The sequence below is a fragment of the Cyrtonyx montezumae genome, unplaced genomic scaffold (genome assembly GCF_038088225.1).
Source record: "Cyrtonyx montezumae isolate F1298 unplaced genomic scaffold, pur_monq_1.0 scaffold_0, whole genome shotgun sequence".
NCBI lineage: Eukaryota > Metazoa > Chordata > Aves > Galliformes > Odontophoridae > Cyrtonyx > Cyrtonyx montezumae.
This window is the reverse complement of record NW_027071824.1, coordinates 3,736,207-3,748,921: the sequence shown is the minus strand read 5'-3', so window position 1 is coordinate 3,748,921 and position 12,715 is coordinate 3,736,207. Positions and strand designations below refer to the sequence as shown.

Below are 12,715 nucleotides of genomic sequence, written 5' to 3'. Positions count from 1 at the left end.
TGGCACTAATCATGTTCCCTTCCCCCCCTCCTCACAGGCTCCAAGGAGCAGGGAATCCCACAGCAGCTGTAGTGGCTGGGACAAGTATGTTCAGAAAAACACGGCGAGCGATTTCCTTGGGCAGCTGTGGGCCACGGACCTTCTCATTACCCTTTGTCTCTCTTCTTCCTTTTGTTTTGTGCCTGCCCCCGGTCCACCTGCCTGTCCAGCGGAGCGGCGGTACCGAGCACCCGAGGGAGACTTGCACTGACTGAGCAGCAGAGATGGGGCCTTGGGACGGGCCCCAGCGAGCCTGCGGTGGGAGGCCGAGGAGGAGGAAGAGGAGGGGGCCCCTGGGCAAGATGGCCCCCGGGCAGGCAGTGGCACCGAGGGGGTGGGAGATGCCGTGCTCTCTGCCCTCCCAGCAGGAAGTGGCCTGAGCTATTTTGCCTCCTGTTTCTCTCGCTGTTAAAGAAAACCAGCTGTGAACATCAAATGCCAAGGAGCTATTAATAGATACGTGTACAGTCTGTAAAAGCAAACAAGTTGTACAATTTTTTCCCCCCAAGAAGCCATTCTTGACTGCTTCGTGGCAACAGAGGCTCAGCCCAGCCTCCTCTGCTGTGTATTTATGATGCTCGGCCAAGCTATATCATTGCAAACATCTTGAGAAACGTGCTCCCTGTAAATCGTGTTGTACTGCTGAACTGAGTTGGGCCATCCCCTCCTTTGATCCACTGGCACCGTGCAAGCATTTGCTCCCATCAGCCCCAGGAGGTTCCTGCTAGCAGCAGGCAGGACACCCCAAGTCACCTAAAGCTCCTGCTGATAAGGCTTTTCCTCCCCTTCCTCTGGAAGGGACGTGCTGGCAGTGTCTCCTTGCTTTGGAAATGGACCTCTGCAGCACAACCCGCAGTACTGACACAGCAGCTCTGCTCTGCTACCCGGGGTAAGTGCATGGGGCTCACACATCTGGTGGTGCCTGTGGTCTGCAGCCTATGGCTCTTTGGGCACGTGATTAGCAAGAGGGTAAGATAAACAAACAGGGAGAAAGTGGATTTATGAGAGAGCCTTCAGGTTAGATGTAAACCGATGTTCCACAGGTGCAACTATTTACAGTAAACCTCTCCACCTGCAGGCAGCAGTGAAGTGGGCTCTTGGGAAGACAGGTGCTGACCACTGCTTCTTGTTAATCTGGGCCTGGGTGTGCTTAGGAGGAAAGGCAGCACAGCTGTTCCACCTCGACACAGCGCACAGCAGCAGTGCTTTGGGAATCCATGCCAAACAAATGAGCTGCGGGTTGTGCTAGGAAAGGTGGATCTGGGAGCAGCCTGCTCTAAAGCCAAGGGATGAGTTCCTCAGGATCACCCTGCTGTTATGAAGCAGCCAGATCAGTTCTTAAGGCGCAGAAGCCCTTCCCAAGGTTTAAAACGGGTAGCAAGAAAGCAGCCAAGTATAACCCAGGAACAATGTGTTTTGGTGCCCACGAGGATGAATTCATTTGCAGAAGGATATGAATATTCAGTGGACACTCCTCTGCTGCAGTAAAAACTGCTCTTTTGGGGAGCCCTGCAGAAGCACGGGAGTAGTTGTGTGGTCCTCAAGGAACAAGCTGAGGGCTGGAGTCAGGATAGCCTGAGCTCTGCCACTGATATGCTGTGGGTCCTGGGACTCCTGTCCTTACACCCCTCACACTGCAGCTCAGTTGGAACAGCAGCAGAGCTCAGAGGATGGTGAAGCCTGATTTTGCATCTCCCTGGGGCATAGCCCCTGGCCTGCAATTCCCTTTAGCACAGGGATGGGCAGATCTGCCCAAAGGGGAGAAGGTATTTATGGGGTAGAGCTGTAAAATCCCCATTTGCACAGGAGCAAGAACTGCAGCTCACACTCTGGTGAGCAAAGCAATGCAATGAAAGCACAGGTATAAGAGCTGCTCTAAAGCTCTCTCCTAAGCAATGCTTTTCACTGTCATTTTTTAGGGCCAAAAGAATCACCCAGCACCTTCATGCCTTCCCTGTCACAGGTGCACATTGCATCCTAGAGGTCTTACACATGCCTGCAGGAGCAGGGCCCTGGCCCCCTCCTCACCAGACACATCAGCTGAAGCTCCTTCCAGAACATTCCCCTCTGCCTCCCTTCATGGTTTTGGTGCAGCAAACACTAGCAGGCTGTGACCGTGCTTCTTGCTGATCCCTGCACATGCTCCAGCTCCTGACCTGAACTAAGATGTGTGGCATGGAGCTGACTCCATATCAGCCTTTGCTTTGTGAGTACAAATGTTTTAGGTGCAAGCGTTACAGCTAAAGAGCAATAGTAAGTTACGAGGCCTGCTGGCTGATGGTGGCAAAGCAGTTGCAACAAACTATTTTCTGCTGCTCTTTCCTAATTGTGAAAACCAGTTTTTGGTTTTTTTTTTTCAAAAAGGGCTGTAATGGAACAGTTTCAGCCAGGCTGAAACGCTGCTTTACTGCTTGTCAGGAAGCACTGGCAGGTAGAGACCAAACCAAACACTTTTCTTGGTTTGTGGCAAGTCATCGTGTAGCTTTGCTCTGAGCCACTGTAATGGGGAGAGCGTGGAAACACTGATGAATTTGGTGGTGTTGCTGGTTCTGTACTTATCACAGAAAAAGGGGCATGGAAAATGCTGACTGTCCTGCCCAAATCCCAAGAAATTGCATGTTCCTCCCCACATGCATCAGCTGCCACACATTTCACTGAAGACCTTTTGCATCTGCTGGACACTGCTCCTGGGCACAGCCTCTGTGCTGTAGGAAGTGTTACCCAGACCTCTGCATCCCAGGAGCCCACACATGAACTCACAGCACTCATACTCCTTAGGGGCAGCTTTGTTCCATCCTGGTGTTGCATTTTTGGGATGACCCATGCACATGCTTAGCCAGCAGAACCTCCTCTCGCCCTGCCGCTGCACAGCACCACGGGGCACTGCACAGGGCTTTGTCCCACAAGTCCTCTTCTTTTTTGAACTACTCAGCCCGGACAACACCTTCTACATGCCAGCACCAACACTTCATTGGCACTTCAATGGCCTGAGAAGAGCCATAAATGCAGACAGACCTGATGAAATGGAATTCATTTCCAGCCTAAAATGGAAGCTCCTCCCAAGCGCTCAGTGGCGATGCATCCCTGTGGTTCCCAGCTGACGTTTCACTGCATTTGTGCACACAACTCACTTTCAGGAACCTTTGGGATTGGTTCTCCTACCTAGGACTCAGCATTTCCAGTCTGCCTGCGTACCACTCCAAGTGACCACAGCACCAGATGAGCTGGGATAACTGCAACCAGCTCAGCAGGAGCCTGTACCACCTACCAACCATCCTTCCTCCCATCATCTGCAATTGTGACCTCTCCCTGCACTCGCCCAAGGGCAGCAGCACTCCCTTGGTATGCTTCCCTTGGTACCAGGAGGGAACTCGTCTGCTCCCTATATGGAGCTGGTGCTGGTGACATTCAGCCTGCATTCTGTTTCTGTGCTGGTGCCCGACCCCTGCTGTCACAGACGAGGGCTTGCGTGTACACTGATGTCTCCAACTGTTTGGTTGTGATGTGCTGTGTTTTGATACTGTGGATTTTCTCTCCCTTTTTTTTTTTTTTTTTAAGTTAAATATATTCTATTGCCGTACAGCTGGAATGAAACACATTCTCTTTGTGTAGCCCAGAGAAAATCCACCAGGCCTGAATTCAGATGAGGTTTCTTCCCATGGCGCAGCAGAGGCCTGGCTGGTGTCCTCGCTTCGGTGCAGCCTTCTCTGCACTGCTGTGACAGCGTGAGCAAAGCCAGCCCTGTAGCTGGTGGGTGCTGCCTCACCTCGGTTTTCTCTGCAGTCTTTGCACTTTGAAATGACTCTGATCACATTCCCATCCGTGAGCTGCAGCCAGCGGGCAGGTGGGCTCTGGGGAGGGTATGAGTTATCACGGTGGGGTTGTGACAGGGTGCAGGCTCAGCAGGGGAGCTCTCCTACAAAATGCTGCTCTGCTTCCAGGTCCCACAGGGCTGGCAGCCCTTCAAAATACAACAGGGTGCTTGGATTGAGGAAGAGCCCCTTTCTGGCTATCACTATCCAAGAGCAGCAATGACCCCTCCCTTTACTCCACGCCAGGCACGCTGCACATGCAGGTAAGGACATGGAAAGCAGCCCCCTCCCAACCACACACACCTTCCCGGGCTGCTCGACCCCACAGGCGCCAATCCAGATGTGCTCACGATCTCTGCAGCTGGAGCTCACCTGGGGGCAAAACAGGGTTAGTGCAAGCTGTGTACGTACTCTCTCAGAAACCTTGCAGTCACGCTGTTCAGATACACTTATGAGCCCTAATTAAGCTATGAGAGAACAAACGATCCCAGAAATGATACTGCACTTCCAGTACGCTTTGGAGAGCGTTGGCAAGGGAGAGCCACAGCAGCGTGGAGGAGGATGGAGGCTTCAAGCCCAGCGAGAGCTAAGCGTGACACGGCGAATGGAAACGGGGGAGTGCGTGAAAAACTCCGAGTGAAGGAAACGAAGCCGCGTGGAAAAGCTCAGCGCGGAGCGGGGAGCAGCGGCGGTGCGGCCGCGCCATCTCCCGGGCTGCAGCAGCACAACGGGGCCGTGCTGTGCGTCCTGGAGGGAAATAGCCTTCGTAGTATGCAAAGCCACGCGACGTGAATCCCCGGTATCCCATCTGCCTCCCTACAGCCTGCATCACTCGAGTCTCCCCGCTAGCCCCTTCACACGCTGACCCCCACGTGGAAGGAAGGAGGTTGAAGAGTTTTGAGGGGCAGAGCCATCCTTGCGCAGACTGGTGTCTGTAGCTAGTGAGACAGGGCCATTCCTTCTGAAGTCTGGGCAGTCTCTCTGCATAGGTTCCCTGCTCCTCTCCTATCCCTGCGTACAGAGCCACAGGGAGGCCCATAACACAAAACGTTATTTCCAGTGTTTGTCTTTTACAGTAGCAAACCTGCTTGTTTCAGGACTGTGGCCATTGCTTTGTGTGCTCTGTGGAAGCCCTCCTAAGAACTCTGCGTCTTCTGCGCTTGAGTCACAAATTCATCTTGTACATGACTCTTGAGGACTAACTATGAGCCCTGTTTCAATTTCATGCACTGCCTTATAAGGGTTTCTCAAGTTTTTGGCATTCTGGTCAGAAGTGCTGTATACCAAACGTCAGGGACACAGAGTGGTGAGTAGAAAACTGGGGAGTTATCCTCTCCTGTTATGGCAACTTGCAACAGGGGTAGACCTAAATGTACTGCCACAACAAAACTCCACAGGGACAGTGCTCCACACATCCTACTGCTATGGTGTTAAATCCCACAAGCCAAACCGATTCAGTCCAAACCATCCTTGGCCAACCTCCAATCTGAGCCTGATACAAGTTGTAATGTTAAGCTTGTTAACACTCACTGATGGACAGCCCAGTCACTTGTTCAGAAAACAGGGAGAATCTGCCCTTGTAACAAATAGGTAACGATGATATACTGGACTCCTTGGGCCAAGCAGATGAGGAAGATCTGCTTGAATCAGCTAATTTTGTGAAAGCAAGTATTGTGTGGTCAAGGCAAGGAGCTAAGTGAGACTGCAGGAAGATGGAGTTTGTACCAGGCCAAGAGGTAACAAATTGCCTCTAACCAGTTCTAGGAGGACCCATGAAAGGTATTAATCACAAGGCTGGTAGTACAGAAGAATAGCTTACCCCATCTTGAAGGTAAGAGCTCACCAGAACCTTCCAGAGAGGAGCAACCTCCAATTAGAGATGTTCCCTTCTCAGCTGCCAGCCCTTAAATAAGTTTAGGGAGAGGTGGATCCAGTCACACAGGTGGATTGCTTGCACCTGTGCTCCTAGCCACACCTCTTCACCATGTGTTCAATCACTGGTTCAGGTCAGGAGCTAACAGTTCCCATACAGGGTTCAACCAGCAAACACACTGAGGAGTACTGACTTCATCCAGATGGTCCCAGAACCACCACCACAAAAAGACTGAGTGTGAAAGAAGGCAGAGCCCCATGCTAATGATGTGGGGGGAATTATTGAGTATGTACGTACTACTCAGGAAAACCGTTGCATAAGATCTTTTGTACTAGGGGTGTGCAATTAGACAGCAGGATCCCCTTGTGCATATGGTGCCAAGAATGCCTGCTTCCTAGCACTCCAACGTGAGTTCTAGGAGAGTTTCATGATCAATTGGTTTATGGTAGCAAGACAAGCTGTGCCAACTCAAGCCAAGCTGTTCTAAATTGTGCCAGGCTGACCCCACCCAACACACCCTGTGCTGGGTCAGCTGCCCTGACCTGAACCAAACTGCAAGGCACATGTCATGCCACACTGACTTGTGACAGGCTGGCCCACCCTAATCCAAGCCCTGCCAGTCCTCGCTGACCCAACTCATCCTAGGCAACCATTTCCAAGCTGTGCCAGGGCAGGCTGGCACAGCAAGGTGCATCCTACCAGCTGCCTTCCAGCCTCCTATCATTATTCTCCCTCCATAGCAGCCACCTTTTTTGAAAGTTCCTGTTTCACTTCTGATCACAATTCCATCCCACTTCTGCACCTATTTGCACTTCTTCTTCTGGTTACACTCCCAGTTATAATCCCACTTCCAGTTCTGATTATGATTCTGGTTCCAAATTCACTTCTGGCTCCACTTTCACTCCTGGTCTCATTTCAACATCCACTTTCCCTGCCAGCTTCAGAGTGGAACTCTGAAGTAAGAGTTTGTCACACTCTTACTTCAAAGAAGAAGGCTTACATCGAGGCAAAAGAGAACTGCTAAGGAAAGCTGTAACCAGAAGTGGGAAAGGAAGGTGAACCAGAAATCAACAAGTGTAATTGCAAACGGAAGTAAAAATGTAACGGAAGTAAAGGCGCAGTGGGGGGTGGTACCACATCTGGAAAACAAAATGAAAGTGCAGCCAGAAGTTAACGAAATTGTGATAAGAGAAATAGGAACTGCCAAAGAGAGCTGCTACTGAGGCAGAAGACTGCAATGTGGGCAGAAAGCCACTAGAAGTGGGAAGAAGGCAGCTGCTACGTAAGCAGAAACAGATGAAGTGTGATGACCTGAAGTTAAAGGGAAACTGTAACCACAAGTGTAAGCGAAAGTGGGAGTGGAACCAGAAGTCATAATGGAATGGAAGTGGACGTGTAACCAGAAGTAGAAATGAATATTGATCAGAAGTAAAATATGAACACTCTAGTGACCTTCCATTTGAAGTGGCTTGTGCTGCTTTCACAGCAGGAAAGAATGATCACGGGGGTCGATGCCAAGGGTCAAAAACGCCCAGGTCAAGCAGCTGGGGCTGCAGCTTGCTTCCATCACTAGACATCACCAGTAATGCCCACTTCGTTTGGAGAGACTGTTCAGCACACAGCTGCTCATTCCAAGACTCAAAACTCTTCTCTGGTGAGTACAGTTGACATTTGCTTGTATACAAAAACGAAACAAAAACAAAAATAAAAGAAAGGGACAGGGGAGAGAAACAACTCTTCAATGGCCTGCCCATATTACCCCAGAAAATGAAACAGTGCTTGCTATCACTCCCATTTAAATTTTTGAAGATTCTGTTTGATGACATTCCTTGTTCTGCTGCAGGCTGAAATGTGTCATAAATCCTAATAAGCAACGCTACTTTATTGACTGAGGTTGAGGTACAAAGACAAATTCATACAAATGCTTTTTCTGCTCAGATCTAGTCAGCGTACTGTGCAAAGATGCCAAAAAAAGCTGGTGAAAAGTGCATACTTCTGACTTCAAAACCAATATAAAATTATTAAAAACGTGTATGGCAGCAATTAGTAACCCATGTGTTTAAGAACATTATTTATTTGTTTTTTATAAAGAACCTTATTTTTAAACAAATTAAAAATACATTGAAAAGTCTCTATATATACACACAGTACACGTTCAAACTTCATTTCACTGCGATGCCATGGTTCAAGCAGAAAAACATAGTTCTTTATCACGAGCCCAGTTGCATTACAACCATCTTCTTCAGTACAGCAAACCTCGCTGCCAGGTCCTTTCAAGAATACTTCATTTGTTATTTATCACCTGCACTGTTTTTCGGCCGTAGTGGTAATAGCTATATGCAGAGGTTACCGTTGTGAAAGCAGTGATGCACCTTGGAAGAAAATAGCTCCTGTAAGCCATCTGTGTTCAAGCACGACAGTAGACATTAACACTTGTTTGACAGAAGACAACAAATCTGCTTCCATATTTGTAGCCCCATGATTTTTATTGGCATGAGAACTGACTGATGTGAGAAACCATCCCTTTGTAGCATAAAAGGGGATTGTTAAATACAGAAGACTTGAACTTATCTTTATTTTAACAAGTTCCACAGCTAAAGCACGAGTTTTGGCTTCAGGCTCTTCTGGTCTTTTCCCAGACATTAGGTAATAACTATATTTCCAAATTAGCAGTGCTTCTCTGTGTCAAAGGCTGGCACCATTCAGGTGCCCTCTGCCAACACGCTGCCAGGCTCACCTGCACTATTCTTAGAGCATTCACACAGTACCCTGCTAAGCCACACCTAGCATTCCTTCAAACACACTCCTTCACTACTACTACACTACTTCACTAGCATGGTAACTCTTGCAAAGTCCAGAATAGCAAGGTGTGTCTTTCACAGATGCAATTGCAGTTTTCCAACGGGGTGAAAAACACATTTGACTGTTAAGACAAAGGTTCCTTATTCCTTTAAAAGCTTTAGTGACTTTTTTTTTCTTCTGCAAAAAGACAAGTAATACTGGATCTTCCACTACTCCAAACTCAGTGACTATGTAATTCTGCTATCTGCAGTTCAGCCTCTTGGGTGTAAACTCTGACCTAACCCCTTAGGAGAAATACTGCTGCTCCTAACACCTGCCATCAGTTACAATCAGCTGCTCAGGTCCCCAGTGATGGCAGTGACACGCAAGGTGCGCATCTGAAGCACACTCCCTAGGCCTGTTCTCAAGTGATGCCTCTTTCCCTCCTGCAGTCTAGGAGGAATCGCTGACTTTGAAAAAGGCTTCAGACATCTCGATTCCAGGGTAGTAGGTACAGTATAAGGGAAGTAAGAAAATACTTCCTGTCTGCTTTTACTGACACCAAGATGTCTTCCTCAGGGGCAATCACGGTACGAATCGCGTGCAGCCTCACTTCCCACTTTTATACCAATCTAAATACCCACTCTGCACTTGTGTACACTGTGGCTCTTCTGAAGTCTTCCTTCTTCACTTATTCCCAGGCCTTAACAAGTCTCATACAAATTACCAATAAATATACAGTTGCTACATCAGCTACAAATAAACACGTAGAAATTCACCCACAGGAGTCTGAGATCATTTGAGCATCGCCTTTTTGTTTCCCACAACTAGACCAACTTCAATTACTCATTTCCTAATTAGCACGTTAAATGATGTTAAGTAAACAGATTAAAGATGAAGAGATAGGTTACCATAACGTCTGCAGATACACGCTGTCTGCGTAATTGAAGACAGGAGCTGCTAAAGAAGCCGCCACCAGGATGAGCTGAACCGCTGTATTCATCTGATGAAAGCAAAGTAAAAGCACGAGCAAAACGAAGCGCGTTACACGAGGAATACCAGCACACCTTTTGGTTACTTATTTAAATACCAGTCTGTGCACTACCCAAAAAAAAAGTTAGAAAAATATTTTAAAACCTCATTTAACAAAACGTCTTAAAATCAGCCTATGTCCTGAGTGGTTTTCACGCTGAAAATCCTTCAGGATTCAAGTTGCCTCCAAACTAGCCAACACTACCTCAGAACTGTATTCAGTACTATGAAACAGCTTCTCCCCCCAAACCACACACTGCCTCAACTAAGCAGAAATGATCTTTCCCAATGTTGCTACTCTTACCTTGCTAATGAACGTTGGTTTTAGTTGGGCTGTAGCGTAACAGGGATTGAAATACCTACTGAGAGTTCTCTGTTGGGAGAGGGAATAAAAACACATCATATTCAGTTTGATATACATCTTCACAACAGAAAGAACAGTTCCAGTACAGGAGAGTTACACTGCTAGTGCCCTTAGGTGCACTATTCACCATCGTACAGAAGAAGGAGAAAAAGTTACAAGTAGCTCTGAGAAACCTGGCACAACAGCAAGCACCAAGCTATCCACCCAAATTTGGAAGGTCTCTTGGCTACGCTGTGTTACATGTTTATTCATTATGTACACACGTAAAAGCACACAGAAAAGATTCAGTCATACAAACAAAAGATTGCGTGTTCATAACCTTCTGTCGGAGCTCACACACTCACCGGTGGAGAAAGAGTTTTGTATCGCACATAAAAAACAGCAGCAATGAGTGCTACGTCTCTCAGGATGATCATGGAGGTCAGTGAAACTGAAAAACCAAGCCAACAGGATCTAGTGACAAACCACGTCCAAGGTTAAGAAGAAAATGCAACAAAGGAACACAAAACGTGAAGCAAGAAATAACCACTGTCCACTCCTGAAACAGTTTCAGGCACAACCCTTTTTAAGATGACTTCTGAAAGGGCTTCATCTGACAGCTGAAACCAGTTTAAGAAATCTTAAATCTTTCAGTGTAACAGCTAGCTCTGAAGAAATTACACTTGAAAGCAACAACACATTCTGTCCAGGCTGGGAGGGAGCTGGGTTTTGTTTGAGTATTCAGGAGCAACAAATAGCAAAGTACAACTGGCAAAACAAGCTGTGAGCTAAATAAGGCCTTCCTTCCAGAAACACAAGGAATACTAACTTACTTTAGGTTAGCTTTTAATACAGTGCATGCAAACCATGACATTTTCTCACCTGGGATAAGATTTGCACAAGTTAGGCTCACATAGAGCACACTGATGAGAATTTTATCAGCCAGTGGATCAAGAGCACTTCCCAAAGCTGATTTCTGATTAGCCCAATTGCGTGCAATGAACCCATCCAACTAGAAAAGACAACATTCAATAATATTGTGTTAATAAGCTAAGAATAAGGGCAGGTTCTAAACGCTGCTGTTACAGAGGGGTTTCATGAACATCACACAATCTGAAATTCACCAAGTATTGCTGCACACCTCCAGTGCACGAGCACAGAGCGGGCAGCGCCCACCTGGTTGGCACCACGTCCCCAACAGATGCATGTCACATTGCCACAAAGCCACAAGTGTAACATAAAAACTTTGTCTCCTCCTACAGAGTATAATTCACATGCGAGATAGATTCTAAACTCCAACGCACAGCAATGGGATCGCTGCAACCCACACTACCCCCAGAGCGTTTCCAAACTCACGTCAACGTACCAAATCTGTTACGCCAGCCAAAACAAAGACACCTAGTGCAACATTGAAATTTTCTTCCACAATCAAATAGCCTAAAACCGGCGCCAAACCCATCCTCGCCATTGACAGTATATTGGGGATCGTCCACGGGTTTTCATACTGTAAAGCAAGAAAACAAAAACTTCAGGCCGGGAAGGCGGCCCCTGGCCTCACTCAGCGCACAGCTGCGGCGGACACAAAGCGCTGCCCGCGTCGGGCCGGGCACAGCGTGGCACCCAGCTACCCGGCTCGGCAGGCCCGCGCTGCAAGGCGGCCGCGACGGCAGCAGCCCGGCTCTGCGCACGGAAAGCGGCCCCGCTCCCGCGCTCGCCCCCCTCCCCCGGCCCCGCTCCCGCGGCTCACGTACCAGCTCGGCATAGCGCCCGGCCACGCTCCGCTCCCGGGGGGACTGTGGGGGCTCGGGCCCGCCGCTCCCCGCCCGCCTCGGCCCGGTCCCGCCGCCGAGGGGGCTCCACGGGGCCGCGCGCGCCCACCCGGCCAGGCACAACGCGCCGCGGTCGCCGTGGCGACGCCCCCCCGCCTCGGCCCGACTCGCCAGAGGCCTGGCCCCGCCGCACGGCCGCCTCCGTCCCGCGCCGCGGAGCAGCCCCCACAACCCCCTGCCCAGCCAAGCGGCGGCCAGCATGCTGCGAGGCGCCCGCCCGCCGCCCCCTACGCGTCCTGCGGCCTCGCCCGCCGCAGCGAGCGGCCGCCCGCCGCCGCCATCCGCCTCCTCGACAGAGCCGCGGGGGCCCGGGGACGGGGGACGAGCCGCGGGCTGAGCCCGTGCGGAGCGAGGGGAGGCGGGGCGACGCTTTGCGACGCTTTACGGCAGGCCCCCGCCAGCCGCTACCTGCGGCTGTGCCGCCATGGCGCTCCCGCACGGCGGGAGCCGGGCAGCTTGGAGCGGGGCACGAGCGGGGCAAAATTCACGGGCCGCACGCTCGTTCACATGTCCTTGAAGGAGCGAGTGGGTGGTTGGTTTGCCGTAAGGCTTCTCAGAGAGCAAAGGGACTCTCGTGCTCGGTCCTTGGCCTCTTGCTCCTCTCGGTCATGTTTGCTTTGGCTCGAGGAAGTGTAAGAGCTGAGTTCTCCAGCCGCAGTAACTGACTTGCTCTTACCCCCTGCCATTAACCTCTGAGAAGGAGACATGTTTTCACTCCTGTTCCCGGCAGTGCCACATCACAATCAACATGGGGAGGAGTAAAGTCCTGCAAGGGGGAGGAGGAGCAGCCCCAGGCACTAGCACATGGGGCACACACCTGGCACTGCCTCTGCAGGGAAGGAACTGCACAGAGCAGGGGTTGGTGAGGCACAACCCCACCTGTGAAATTCCAGCCCTGCGTTTTATTTATTTCTTACACAACGCTGCCCAGGGTCAGATTGTGCAAGGTGGGGGAAAAAAAATCACTTAACGAAAAAGGTTAGGGACTGAACCTAATATTCTTCTA

The 12,715-nt window shown here is 49.9% G+C and overlaps 2 protein-coding genes across 4 annotated transcripts in view; one reads left to right on the top strand and one right to left on the bottom strand.

The window, feature by feature from the left end:
• STUM (stum, mechanosensory transduction mediator homolog) overlaps window positions 1-3,009 on the top strand; it is a 36,103-nt gene extending 33,094 nt beyond the window's left edge. Inside the window, exons 3-4 of one of the 3 annotated variants that reach the window (XR_010622284.1) lie at window positions 210-928; window positions 1,959-3,009. Coding sequence is in view for 2 of the 3 variants with exons in the window: in XM_065737564.1 (XP_065593636.1) it covers window positions 210-250 (41 nt within the window). In the remaining variant the exon portion in view is untranslated. Of the gene's footprint in view, window positions 1-37; window positions 977-1,958 lie in introns of those variants that run through there. The other 2 variants (XM_065737564.1, XM_065737649.1) reach the window with 2 other exon arrangements.
• A 4,579-nt stretch (window positions 3,010-7,588) lies between these two features.
• On the bottom strand, window positions 7,589-12,020 carry CRLS1 (cardiolipin synthase 1). Its single transcript, XM_065734768.1, has 7 exons — window positions 11,632-12,020; window positions 11,247-11,384; window positions 10,763-10,892; window positions 10,246-10,331; window positions 9,842-9,910; window positions 9,417-9,508; window positions 7,589-8,096 (listed from the first exon to the last, which is right to left on the bottom strand). Exons 1-7 carry the CDS (start codon window positions 11,908-11,910, stop codon window positions 8,009-8,011), a joined length of 882 nt encoding a protein of 293 aa, XP_065590840.1. The 5' UTR covers window positions 11,911-12,020; the 3' UTR covers window positions 7,589-8,008.
• Between the last annotated feature and the right edge of the window lie 695 nt (window positions 12,021-12,715).